General features: G+C 49.2%; 2 protein-coding genes across 2 annotated transcripts in view; one reads left to right on the forward strand and one right to left on the reverse strand.

The window, feature by feature from the left end:
* The window catches only part of EIF3A (eukaryotic translation initiation factor 3 subunit A), a 35173-nt gene extending 30466 nt beyond the window's left edge, over window positions 1-4707 (forward strand). Inside the window, exons 20-22 of the mRNA XM_063337776.1 lie at window positions 1270-1444; window positions 1892-2061; window positions 3419-4707. Of these exons, the coding sequence (XP_063193846.1) occupies window positions 1270-1444; window positions 1892-2061; window positions 3419-3660 (587 nt within the window). The 3' untranslated portion in view covers window positions 3661-4707. The remainder of the gene's footprint in view (window positions 1-1269; window positions 1445-1891; window positions 2062-3418) is intronic.
* A 6491-nt stretch (window positions 4708-11198) lies between these two features.
* NANOS1 (nanos C2HC-type zinc finger 1) lies at window positions 11199-12377 on the reverse strand. The gene has a single exon (XM_063338771.1). It carries the CDS (start codon window positions 12284-12286, stop codon window positions 11504-11506), a length of 783 nt encoding a protein of 260 aa, XP_063194841.1. The 5' UTR covers window positions 12287-12377; the 3' UTR covers window positions 11199-11503.
* Between the last annotated feature and the right edge of the window lie 598 nt (window positions 12378-12975).

Here is a 12975-nt window from a genome sequence, read left to right on the forward strand (position 1 = left end):
CTGAAAACATCTGGATTAATTTGGCTAATGTGGACACTCTTCTACGTAGTAAAATTAAACCTTTTAATTTGGTTCAGCTAAAAAAAATATTAAAAATGCAGCAGTGTCTATTGCTTGCCTGGAAGATACCTGAAGGTCACATAGTAATGCTGTTAATTTACCTATGTGCTGAAACAAAACAGACAAGTCGAACGCTCTGATGGAGAGAAACATCCTCACTAGATTAGCACACCTTGGTCTTGTTCCCTGCCCCCTCAATATGTCTGAAATGGACCTCCTTCAAAGGAGGATTTTGGTACATCATTCAAGTGGGTCAGTTTTGATAAGCTTTTTTTTATGTGATACAGCTGTTATATATATATATATATATGGTATATAAGATACACCTGTTTTTACCGTTCCTCTTTTGCTTTTGTGTCTGCCTTTCTTGAAAATCCTGCTTTGAGCAGGAACTTGGACAGATAACCTTCTGAGGTCTCTTAAAATTGGAATTACCCTATTCTTGTATAGTTGTTTCTAATCTTAAGTCCTGTTGATGGTCACTACTACAACTGTTTCTGATTCTTTTCGGAACTGTTGAAAGCACTTAAATGTTAGATATGATTTTGATTTCCTGTTCTTTTTACTGAGATTTATGTGCCACATCAACTTGATAAAGTAGGCACCAATTCTGTAATCCAAGCCTGTAGCAAAGTTGTCATAAATCTTGATACTTGCACTCCAATAAGGTTTCAGCTTTTTCCTACGTAAAGAAAAAGTGGGCTGCATAATAAAGAACTCCCATCCATAAATAACTGAACAATACTGCAGGATGCACTGTGAATGACAGTTGTATTTTAAAGTAGTGATTTAAAAAGCAGTACGTTCATAGGAATTTGCCTAAAGCTTCCTCGCTTGTAGGTTTTCCCAGAGGAGTCTGCTGTCTGAGCTACCCCCTTCACCTTTTCCTGCACTTGTTTTGCACAAGACTTCGAGGAGTTCGTGGTTTCTGACTGAAAACTGCAGGGTATAATCAGCTCGGCTGAGTGTCACAGGCAGGCAGTCCCCATATATGAGATGTATGTTACTATCTTCATATTAAGCAGTTTCTACAGCGTTTTGTCTACGGCTCCCACTCAGTGTGCACTTTTTACAAGCATCTTGAGTTACGGTCCTCAGGGATCAAAACTTGAAGAACCAGTTTCTGTGAGGGAAGTAAAGGATTCTTTGTGGACACAGAGAGATCAGAGGTCAGTCACAAATTCTTTTGACTCGGTTTCTTACTTATAGGGGGATGGAGAGAAAGAGAAAAGGCTCGTGAAGACAGCTGGGGGCCTCCCCGAGACTCCAGGCCTCCAGCAGACCGCGAATGGGATAGAGACAAAGATCGTGATGAAAATGAGAAAGACCGTGAATTTGACAGAGACAGAGATTTTGATCGAGATGATCGTTTCAGGCGTCCCAGGTTTGACTTCTCTGTTTAAATACTTCTAGAATGTTTCTGGCGTTTTTTAAAAAAAGGGTGCCTTGCTGATAAAGACAGAACGTGACATCGCCTAGTGAAAGGAACAGCGGTTGGTTCGTATGAAGTAAAGCACTTCAAGGCAGCAAATGGGTAGTGGCATTTGGGGGGCTTTTTGGTTTGTTATTTTAAGATGGCATTAACTGTTTACAGAAGAAAGCCCAAAATGCTTTACTGCTTTGAATTTATCTTTTTTTAACCTGTTATCAAGAGAATTTCATGTTAGGCTCCAGAAGAACAGAAAATGTTTGGAAGCATGTCAGTATGTTAAATAGAGACCTGCTGGGCCTGAAAACATCTGTGTTGTGATTTATTGTTGCTTTTTTAAATAGTAAAGGTAAAATCTTAACGTTTAGTCTTTTTTTTTTTTTATGTTTTGAATGGCAAAAGGGATGACGCTGGTTGGAGAAGAGGGCCAGCTGAGGAGACTTCTAGCTGGAGAGATTCAAGTCGTCGTGAAGAATGGGACAGAGGTGGTCGCGACATGAGAGATCGGCGTGCTGATGACAGAGATCCACCCCCCAGAAGAGGACCACCACTCAGATCTGACCGGGAAGAACGTAGGTTTATTTTAGTGTTCTGTAAGGCTTACATTCATTATAGGGCCTTCAAGTTGCTCTTGACAGTGCTAGGATGTGACAAAATGGGAATCAGTTTTATTTTCAGCCACTTAAACTACCTTGGCGTAAACCAAGTAATAGAAAGAAACTTTAGTGTAATTGAGAATTTTCCCTTGAATCTTACCTTTTTTTAGTTGTACTCTTTGCTGTCAGTGGCATTGCACATCAGCAGCAGAAGGATAACATTTTAAGTATGCAGTTTTCATAGTAGGATTATGTTCAGGGTGAATGAAATTCTTGTACTGAAATTAATCAAGGCGTAGATGTCCCAGAAAGTAATTTCTGGCTCATTTCTTAAAACCATTAAAATGTGAGGGAAACGTTTCCAAACAAGGCCTTGTGGGTTTCACGCTATTAATGGTACTGATTTTGATGAATAACCTATTTTAATTACATACCTTACCCTGTTTTAATTATGTACCTTTATTAATCCTTTGCCGTGTTCTAAAAATACAGTCATGGCAAATAGTTTAGCCTGAGATACCACGTCTTCCAGTTCAGAATCCCGTTTGGTCCCTGCCCCGAGTGTGGGGGCTCCCTGAAGACGGGAGTGTGCTGTCGGGGGGTGTCCCCAGAGCAGACTGGAACGGAATGCCTCATACGGGACTTAGTTGGTGGGAACGCTGAGAGCTCTCAATGCGAAGATTTAACATTTTTAATACATGAAGAACTTTTCATGTTTGAGTGTCTGGTTTGGTATCTGACATGGCTTTGTTTGCTCACAGCTGGGGTAGAATTCTTAACATCCTTTTGGGGGAAATGAACAATTTTTCATGTAGTAAAGGATGGCGAGTGCTGTTACCAGTGGAATCGTGTAATCCAGTGCCATTTATGCCTCTGATTTCAGTAGGCCGAAGAGTAATCTGCTGTCTTTTCAGACAATGAACACCTAAACGTTTTCCACAAATGTTTTTAAGTTAGGATTTTTCTTTTTTCAGAGTTCAGTCATTTCTGAGGAGACCCTTTTGTGCTTTTAATTCTGATAATAATATAAGAATGTATTTTACATCATAAACCCACGTACATCAATAGAACATTCTTATTACAGTTACTGTGTTTTAAAGATGACACTTGTTGCTCACAATGGTCCTGACTCTGAGAAGAGGCTTGAGTAGTTCCTGTCCATTACTTCACTATAAAATTAAGCTGTGCGTTTGGCCGTCATCATCGTATTACCTCTTGGCGAGATTGAGAATCAGTAAATCGGACTGTCGGTGCCAGGCGTATGTGTTTAAACTGTTGCAGGCTGCTGGTGGAGCATGACGAAAGTGGTTTTATTGTCTTTCTGTATTTGTAGCAAGCTCATGGCGGCGTGCCGATGATAGGAGAGAAGAACGCGGAGAAGAACGTGAAACAGTTCGGCGATCGGCTCCTGCTCCTGCTGCTTCTCCAGCTTCTGCTCCCCCACCAGCATCAAAAGATCGAGAGAGAGATGGGGAGAAGGAGAAGGGTTCCTGGAAAACAGAAAAGGAGCGTGAGCCCATTCGCCGTACAAAAAATGAGACAGATGAAGAAGGGTGGACCACTGTACGACGTTAAGTGAAAATCACAGAGTTTAACCAATGTTTTAGCTTTGATTTGATTGAAACCACGGATTATATTTGTGCTTATAAACATTCTGAATTGGAATTCTTTAACAAATGTTTTGAGGTAACATGAAAGCATGAGCTTGAATTACTTACTCATATAGATTGATCATGCACAAAACTCACAGCAGAAGGTTGGAAATTGAATGCCAGTTTTTGAAATTTCAAATGATGCTTATTTCATGGGTCATTTGTTGCTAAAATAAAAAGAAGCGAGCCCAACAGCTGTCTTGAGTAATGCTTCTATCTCGCACCAAAACAGGCTGACCTTTTATTTTTAGTCTTTCTTAATTTGGAATGGGGTATTATTGTTACAGAACGTGCATTTGAAAACACTTCTGTTCACAGAGTGGAATTATTGAAAAAGCAGAGCTACATCAATTTCCATAATTAGCCAAAAAAAATAGAAAAATATAAAAGCCCTCTTTTACATAGGTATCTTTGAGGGCAGGCGGTTTCTGAGACACGTATTTTATCACTATCTAAATTCAGTAAGTTGTTTAAATTTGAATTAAATACAATAAACATTATGAGCACTAGCTACACTGGGATATTTTCTGTAGATTTACTTGAATACGTAACGCCTAGGAGGCCATTTTGCAGTCATTGTTCCAGTAATGTATCCTGCTGCGGTGTACCACCACAAAACTTCAAGCTTTTACAACTTAAGTGTTTTGGTAAGCATATGGCTATGTATTTTCTGTTGCCAATATCACAACCGCTTTTTCCATTACTGGATAATTCATGCCTTTCAAGGATTTATAAATATTGTCATATTTAAAATGTGTGGTTTTGGAGAAATTGTTGAATCTTCCCCCAATTCTTTGTCTTCAGGGTCAATTCTTTCCCTTTCCAAAAAAAGTGATTTGTAGTAATGGCTGTGTTGGCTTCAATTTTGGGGTGCGGTAACAACGCTTAACTATCTGGTCATACTGAAGCCAACGCAGAACTTGCTGCTGTGTGTTTCTTCAATGATAAATAAACAACTTAAGGAATTAGCTGCTACGGTGTCGTGACTTTTTAGTAACTTCCCACAATGTAGGCGAATGCAGAGCAGCTGCTGAACGACTCTCTTCTGATACATACCTCTTTCTGTACCAGCTGAAGGAGAATGTGAGGACACCTGGGATGGCTTCTTCCTGAGAACCTGGGTTTAATTTTAACGTGTGAGAACAAAAGCTGTAATACTCCTCTTGGCCTTTTCCTGTCCTCTTTTGAGCTTCCCAGGTCCTGTTCACTTCTCAGGAAAAACTTGCTCTTGTACACGTCTGCTGAGGGCCGGATCTTTGTGCCTTTGGAGCCTCTTGGAGTCACTTCATTGCTTGTTGAGTTACAGAATTCCTTGGGAACAGTAGCATTTTCTAAACAAACAAAACCATTTCTTTGTGCCTCGTACAGTCCTCTAAAGGGTGAAACTAGAGCATGGCAGCTACCTAATACCAGAGAGCACCTTCTGGGTTTGGGGCAGTGGGCGCTGCTGCTGTTCAGCTGCTGTCCTTCCATTCTGTGTCACAGGATTACAGGATCGTTCCTGCTAAAAGAGAGCCCCAGAGCTCACCAAGTGAGGTCAGACTGCGTTCCTCAGAACCATGTTTCCCCAGTGTGGTCTTGAAAACCTCCGAGGATGGAGCCTGCACCTTTCTGGGCAACCTCTTCCAATGCTTGACTGCTCCCACAGCAAAAAAGTGTAACCCTGTCTCTTTTTTGGGCTTCTACCTGTTGTCTCTCATCTTCCTGCTCACGTGCCGCTGTGGAAAGCCTGACTTGTTTTCCTGATAACTTCTGGTTTGGTGCTGTTGGTCTCCCCAAAGCCTTCTGTTCTCCAGGCTGAACAAGCATTGTCCCCTCAGCCCTTCCTCCCAGGTGGGTGCTCCAGCCCCTGACCATCTCATTGGCCCTCTGCTGAGCTTGCTCCAGTGTGGCAATATTGTAGGGGGCTGAGATGGGGCCCAGAACTGTACGCAGTAGTCAGGATGAGGTCTGCTGAGTGGAAGGGGATGCTGTCTTCTCCCATCTACAGGCCGTGGTCCTGTTCAAACAGCCTCAGACCTGATGGCTCATGCTCAGCTTTATGCTGGCCAGGGCCCTGGAGGCATCTGAGCCAGCCCCAGCCTGTCACTGCGAGGGCCTCTGCCTTGGCAGCACAGGACTCTTCATCAAGGTCCTGCCCAGCCTGCCTTGGTCCCTCTGGATTGCAGCCCTGCCCCAAGTGTAGCGACTGGTCCTCCCAGTTCAGTGTCATCCACAAACCTGCTGCTGGGACGCTCTCCTGCTGCCTCCAGGTCCTTGAGACAGATGTCAGGGCAGGTCGCGGGACAGCCCCCTGTGATAGCCCACTCCAGGAGCAGCCCAGCCCATTGACCCTGATGCTGAGCCTGAACATCCAACCACTTTTTCTGCCCGCCTGGTCACTTGGGCACAAGAAGAGCGTGTGAGACAGTGTTGAAAGCCTTGCTAAAGTTGAGGTGAAGAACACCCACCACTCCTTCCCTTGTCCACAAAGTTACTTTGCGGTAGAAGGCAGGTGAGTTAAGGCACAACTTACCCTCAGTAAATCCATGCTGACTGTTCCCCATCACCTTCTCCTGCGTGTGCCTAAAAACATGCTCTGAGAAGACTTCCGCCATGATTTGCCAGGGGACTGAATGACACCATCTGGTCTGTAGCTTCTCAGATGGTCCTTCGGGCCTTTTCTGAAGATGGGTGCAACATTTGCCTTTCTCCAGTCATCATGGAGATGTAAAGAGTGGTTATACTTCCAGTTGCTTATTTTTAATTTTATCCAAACAAAGCCATTTTTATATGGGGATAAATGTTAGTGATCATTGCACCAGCTAAAGCTATTCCCAAAACTTCCATTATTTGAGACTGTGATAATGTTAGAAACACACGTAAAATTCTCAGGACTGGGCAGCTTGAGAAACGATCCGTGAGATGTGAGATTTATAGACACGCCGGTGTGTTTATTTTACTGCTCGATCATTTTAGACGGAACACAAAACCCACTCCTGACCACATCCAACAGCTCCAACCTCCATCAGCACGACGTTTGGTTACCTGATGTACATTTGATCTACATGTCACCTGACGGTTGGTGACCTCAGGTACATTGCCTCGATGAAGGCAAATGGCTTCTTTCTCAAGCTTTGCTGTTTGATTGATTCACGTTCACTTCAACATCTAAACTTCTCAGTGAACCTCAGAAGAATACAAGCTGTCCCATGCTGTGCGTGGAAGGCAGAACTTGAGGCTGCCGCTGGTTAAATGGATGCAAATGTTGCTCAATTAAAACAAACCCCCAGGAGCAGGGCGAGGCGGGTGATCAGGTGTGAACAGTCCAGTTTGATTCCTGCTCCAGGAGCAGCCCAGAGCCTGGTCCCCAGCTGGTGGGCAGGGCTGAGGACCACCAGGCTGCCCAACAGAAGTAGGGTATAGATATTTCCATTATACCTTCTCTAAAGTGCCTTTGTTCTAAAAAATAAAATCGAATCAGTATTTTAGGAGAGGTGGCAGACCAGGGCGGGGGCAGTGAACAAAGCGGTGCCTCTCCAGGCTGGGCACAGCCACAACTGCATCGCGGGACACGTCACGGCCTTGGTTAGATGGACATCCCTGCCGTCAGGAGCACGTTGGGGAGCTACAGGTGGACTGCTGGCCAGCCAGGAGGCAATCTCAGACAGGAGGAGCGCTGGAACTCTCGTCTTGCTGTACATGAAATGTATCTTTGACGTTTTAATATCCATGGGCTGCAGGCATTGACAGGTACGGCTAACATTTAAGCAAGTTTTCCTTCTGTAACTAAAAGGTACTGTTAAACTGCGTAAGCCCACAAAGCGAAGGTCGATGAAACGCAAGATTCGAAGCGTACCTGTTACTCAGGCACTAGCGCCCGTCCCCTGTAGTTTCCTGCAGGACTGCAATAAGCACCCGAGCGGCAGAACAGGAGCACCCGAGCCTGCCCGCTTGGCCACGGCAGGACCAGCCAGAACTGAAACGCTCTACCCTTTGTCTGGCCCCACTCTTAACGAGAATTATTAATGCATTTAATTATGGTAGGATGGAGATTCTACAAGCCGTTCCACTGCTTTTTGCTAATCAAATTCTCCCCTGCTGCAATTGAAGCTTTGTTACTGCTCTCACTCTCGGGCAGGAGGACAACCTACTGGCTTTGCTACCTCTTTTTCCACATTTGAAAGTTTAGCGTCTCACTCTTCTGCTTTGCCCAGACTACAGGCATATTAGAAGTAATTATCTTCCTCCCCACGTGACTCTTAACAGACTATCTCCGGTATCTATTATCCTATACATTTGGTGGGTCAAACTGGCACATCTAGGGGAAGTAAAGGCATTTTATAGCCATTCTATAGTCCAACAGCAGCTACCTGCGGCACTGCTCGGCAGTGACTGAGCAAACTCTGTCCAGACCGGACTTTCACTACAGATGGGAACAGACGTACCTGACTTCAGACGGATCAAGTTATTTATGCACCTCAAAGTAGTTTTTAATTACAAGTAGTTTGCTTTTTGACAAGTCCAGTATCAACTGAGGATGACTATAGGCTATCCACCCCTCCGCGTTCATTCCTTTTACCGAAATACCACTGTGGAAAAGATTCCACCACTTACATCCTTAGGAATATTTCCCTGAAATAAAGTGATTCTCTGAAGCTAAAATATTTAGTTTAAATGAGTGGCCGTAGTCTTTTGATTTGCAGATGCCTGTAGAATAAACGAAAATAATATCAGGCTTTTCTTAGACCTCTTCCGAGGAGCACGTAACAGCTTCCAACCTGGGCTGCTTTCAGATTAAGCTATTTGCTCTTCCTAGGATTTAAGCTACTAATGTAAATTGCTTCCAGTAATTTTAGGAATCAAAGTAACACTATAAGCACCATCTATTGTAATAAGCTTTTCAGAGTGACCAAGAACGAGCACGTTTCTGCTTACTCAGTGCCACAAGGAGTGTGCTGGTGCACGAGAAATCACAGCAGCTTGCTTCAAAAAAACCCCCCAAAATGTCCTTTAAAGTTCAGCCTTTGCAAGACACTGACTTGCAAATGTTTAAAGGGCACGTTGTCCCGTTCGACGATGATGTGAAGTAACTGAAGAGCCTTGCTCTCAGGCTGCCTTTCGTTGATTCTCAATCTTCTCATCTCCTCTCTGGAATAGTTTGGGGGTTTCTTTTTCCCACCCCAACTGGTCTTTTGAAGCTGTTGTTCCGCCGCCTGACCTGCCCAGCCTTTCATCAGGTGCCTAATGCTGTGTGGTGGCCACGACAGGCAGCTCCCGGCCCTTCCTCAGCAAGGCTGCCGGCACGGGGGTAGGAGGAGAGGGGAGCCGGGAGCGACGGGCAGCAGCAGAGGCCGCGGATGCAGCACTTTTCCTCTTGTCCGGGGAGAGGGAAGGAACGGGCGCTACAAAAGGCCAGCGCCATGCGAGGCAGGGCACCTTCTGGCGTCTTGATGAGCTTCCAGGCGCCGCGACAGGGCTGGGGCTACACAGTAACTCCGTGTACAGATGAGGGAGGAGGGGTGGGCACGCCGCAAACGCTGCCAGGAGCGCCTCGCAGCCAGCCCTGACAGAATTACCCCTCGGAAAACACCCGAGAAAGATCTTGCTTTTGTCTCGCTTGCCCAGCAACCGTCAACTGCATTAACGTACGTACTGATCCTCAGACTTCCCACAAGGAGGTAACAAAAGTACAGAAGAAAACTTTTCCCACGGCATCGCACTCGAGCTGGATTCTCATGTGTGGTGGATACAGACTAAACCTACGTGGACCAGGCATCCCAAAACCAAACACGTGGAACCTCTAACAGCTTAGCGGAGCCCATGCTGCAAGCCCCACAGAATGAGAGACAATATGCAACCGATACTTAGCATGAGGAGAGCGAGGATAGCAGCCACTATGAAGTGTTATTTAATGCAAGCCCCACTGCACTTGGTAATTAGACCCGACATCATCTTTGGAGCCTTGTGATGAAGATTTAAGAGAACACTTCCACACAAAATCAGTTCCTCCTAATTGCTGCAGCTGTGAGCCAACAGCAGCAATGAATAACCAACCCTGGGCCCTACTCCCCAGCTCCCCCCATGCACCTTTTGACTCCATTCTCCACTGTCCTGCTCTCCTGCCCCCTCTCCCACCCTGTTCAAAGGGAATCCATGCAAGCAGGCGTCACCCCTCACTTTCCTAGCTCCCTTTTTCTGCTGGGACCCATCTCCTTTCTCATCCTCCTAGTGATGCCCCAGCAGTCCCTGCACAAGGCTCCCAACACCTCCCCGCTTTTGGCAGGGCCACCCTTGCAGACTGAGCACCCCTCCATGTCCCAGGTGTCGGTAAAGCCATCTACAGCGTAACCCTCTCTGCACCGAGGACTTGGGCACCTGCCTTTCAGCTCCAGAGCAAACTACAGACCTGCTGCTGTTCCTTGTCCTGCCTCTGAGTCACAATAAAAGCGATTCCTGATCTCTTAAGGATTAGACGCAATCTAATCAGCCCTGACTGATACTCGGTACCAAGGAACTGCCATCACCTACGCTTCAGGTCTTCAGCATCAATCTCACAATCTATATAGTGTTAAGGATATTTGTTAGCCACATGGGTAGATCCCCCCCACCTTGCAACGGGTTAAGGCCACATTCTCTCAACTCTTAAAAATATGCCACCTCCCCTTCCACTCTTCTGCTACCATTACAGCTTTCTGCTTTGCCCAGGTCTCTTGTCTGCAAAGGCTTCCCATCACCTCCCCATTCTCCACCACAAACACAAACTGCATTCACAGCTTATTCTCTGCCATACTTACTGCCTTTCCTTCAGCAGAGAGGGCTCAGTTTGCTCCTCAGCCCCCGGGTCATTATTACGTTTTCAAGCAAGCACATTGACGCTTTCTCCTCTCAGACCGCGTATTAAACCTGCGTCTCAGGCACGGAGACCTGCGAGACCGTCCACGCTCACTGGTGGAATTGTTCAAGGGTGACGGTGGGGCACGGCACCGCTGGCCCATCATGCCAGGGAGGATGCTGCGATTTCGGGGAGGAGATGTTCATCACCAAGCCAGTAACCGAGTGCAAGTTTGATGACGATTTGCTTCCCCGTTTTAAGATGGGCAAAGAAAATTGCTCGGATGTTTACTTTAAGACCTGACACGCGGAGTGTTGTGCGCTAATTAAACATGGTGCTATTAACAGGCAAGACGACAGCACTCCCGCCCAGCTCCGCCACCCCCCCCCACCCCCCCAACGGTGCAGCATCAAGCTGAACAACACAGCCGGGCCCCCCCGCCGCGGGGGGAGGCAGAGCCGGGAGCGGGCGGCGCTGCCCCGCTGCCAGCACCGGGGACCCCCGCCAGCCACCCCCTACCCCCCCCCCCGGCCCCGCTCTCTGCCCGCCGCTTGCTTTAACCCCTCCATCCCCCCCCGGTTAGACCCCGACCGTAAATCCGTCTCCGTAAAAATCACATATATATATATTTGTTGGTTTGTTTTTTTTTTTTCCTTACAATAAACAAATACAGTGCATCTGAGCTGCGCAATTCCCGCGGCCCGGCGCCGGGCTCCGCGCGGGCCAGCGCGCACCAGGCGCCATCGGCGGCGCGACCGCCGGCCCGGCGCTCCCGCTCGCCAGTCACCGCCTTTGATATATATATATATATATTAATGTGTGAAAGAACAACAAAAAACCCCAAAACAAACAAACAAAAAAACAACAAAACAACCGCCATCCGCTTCAAAGACAAAAACCCAAAGGAAAGAGACGGGAGGGGGCCGGGGCCGCCCCCCCGGGGTCCCGGCGCCTAACGGCCCTTCTTGCCCAGCGCCGTCCGGGCGTGTTTGAGCTGTTTGGCCGCCTGCATTTTGGAGAGGGGACAGTACTTGATGGTGTGGGCATTGTCGCCGCTGGCACCGCAGAGGGGGCAGGTGTAGCGCCGCAGCACCGGGCAGAGGACGCGGCCGTCGGGTCCCTTGAGGATGTGGGTGGTGTAGAGGGCCACCGCCTCCTTGTTGTTCCGGCAGAAGACGCAAACCTGCAGCTCGGGTTTGAGCAGGCGGGAGGCGGCCCGCGGGTGGGTCGGCAGCCGCCCGGCCACCACCACGCCGCCCCAGGCGTGGGGCGAGCCCTCCCGGCCCGGGTGATCCCCCGAGCAGTCGAAGACCACGGCGGCGGGACCGCCGCGCCCGGGGAACGGGCTGAAGTCGGCGAAGCGCTCCTCCAGCAGGCCCTCGCCGTGGTGGTGGTGGTGGTGATGGTGATGCCCGCACAGGTCCAGGTCCTGCAAGTCCAGCGCGCCCTCGAAGTACGGCCCCGCCGCCTCTTCCTCCTCCTCCTCTTCCTCCTCCTCCTCCTCGGCCGGCGGCACGGCCGCCGCCACCACCACCGAGGGGGGCTCGGCGCCGAAGCCCTTGCCGGGGCGCACGGCCTTAGTGATGAGGGTGGCCAGCCCCAGGTAGTCGTTCCAGGAGTTGAAGACGTTCCCGCAGGCGCTGTGACTCCGGCCGCCGTAGCGGGCGCCCGGCAGGCACTCCACGGCCGGCAGGTGCCGGTGCTGCTCCAGCTTGCCGCCGGGAAAAGCCTCCATGGGGGTGCCGCCGCCCGGGAGCGCCCCGCTCCCCGCCGGGTGCGGTGCGGGGCTGCGCCAGCCGCCCCCTCCCACCCTCTCTCCGCGCTGCGCCCGCCTCTGCCCGCGCGCGGCCCCGCGCCGCGCCTCAAATAGGGGGCGGTGGCGGGAAGCGGGGGGGGAGCCGCCGCGCTGCCATTGGCCGCCGGCCGGAGCCCCCTGCCGCTCATTGGCTGGCGGGAGGGGCGGGACAGGAGGGGCGGGGGCGGGCGAGGCCCGCGGAGCCCCCGCAGCGTGCGGGGCCGGGGGGAGCGGGAGCGGCGAGGGGACGCGGAGCGGGCCGGGGGGACACGAGGAGGGACAGCCCAGGCCCGCTGGGTCCGAGCGGTGCCTCTCGGAGCGGGTAAAGCGTCGGCTGGGACGGGTCTTCGTAGAACCATAGAGTAGTTTGGTGGGAAGGGACCTTTAAAGGCCACCTAGTCCAACCCCCCCCGGCATGAGCAGGAACATCTTCAACTAGATCAGGTTGCTCAGAGCCCCGTCCAACCCGACCTGGAATGTTTCCAGGGATGGGACATCGACCACCTCTCCGGGCAACCTGGGCCAGTGTTTCACCACCCTCAGAGTAAAAAATTTCTTCCTTATATCTAGTCTAAATCTGCCCTCTTTTAGTTTAAAGCCATTATCCCTTGTCCTATCACAACAGGGCT

Source organism: Chroicocephalus ridibundus, chromosome 6 (assembly GCF_963924245.1).
Source record: "Chroicocephalus ridibundus chromosome 6, bChrRid1.1, whole genome shotgun sequence".
In the NCBI taxonomy this organism is placed as follows: domain Eukaryota; kingdom Metazoa; phylum Chordata; class Aves; order Charadriiformes; family Laridae; genus Chroicocephalus; species Chroicocephalus ridibundus.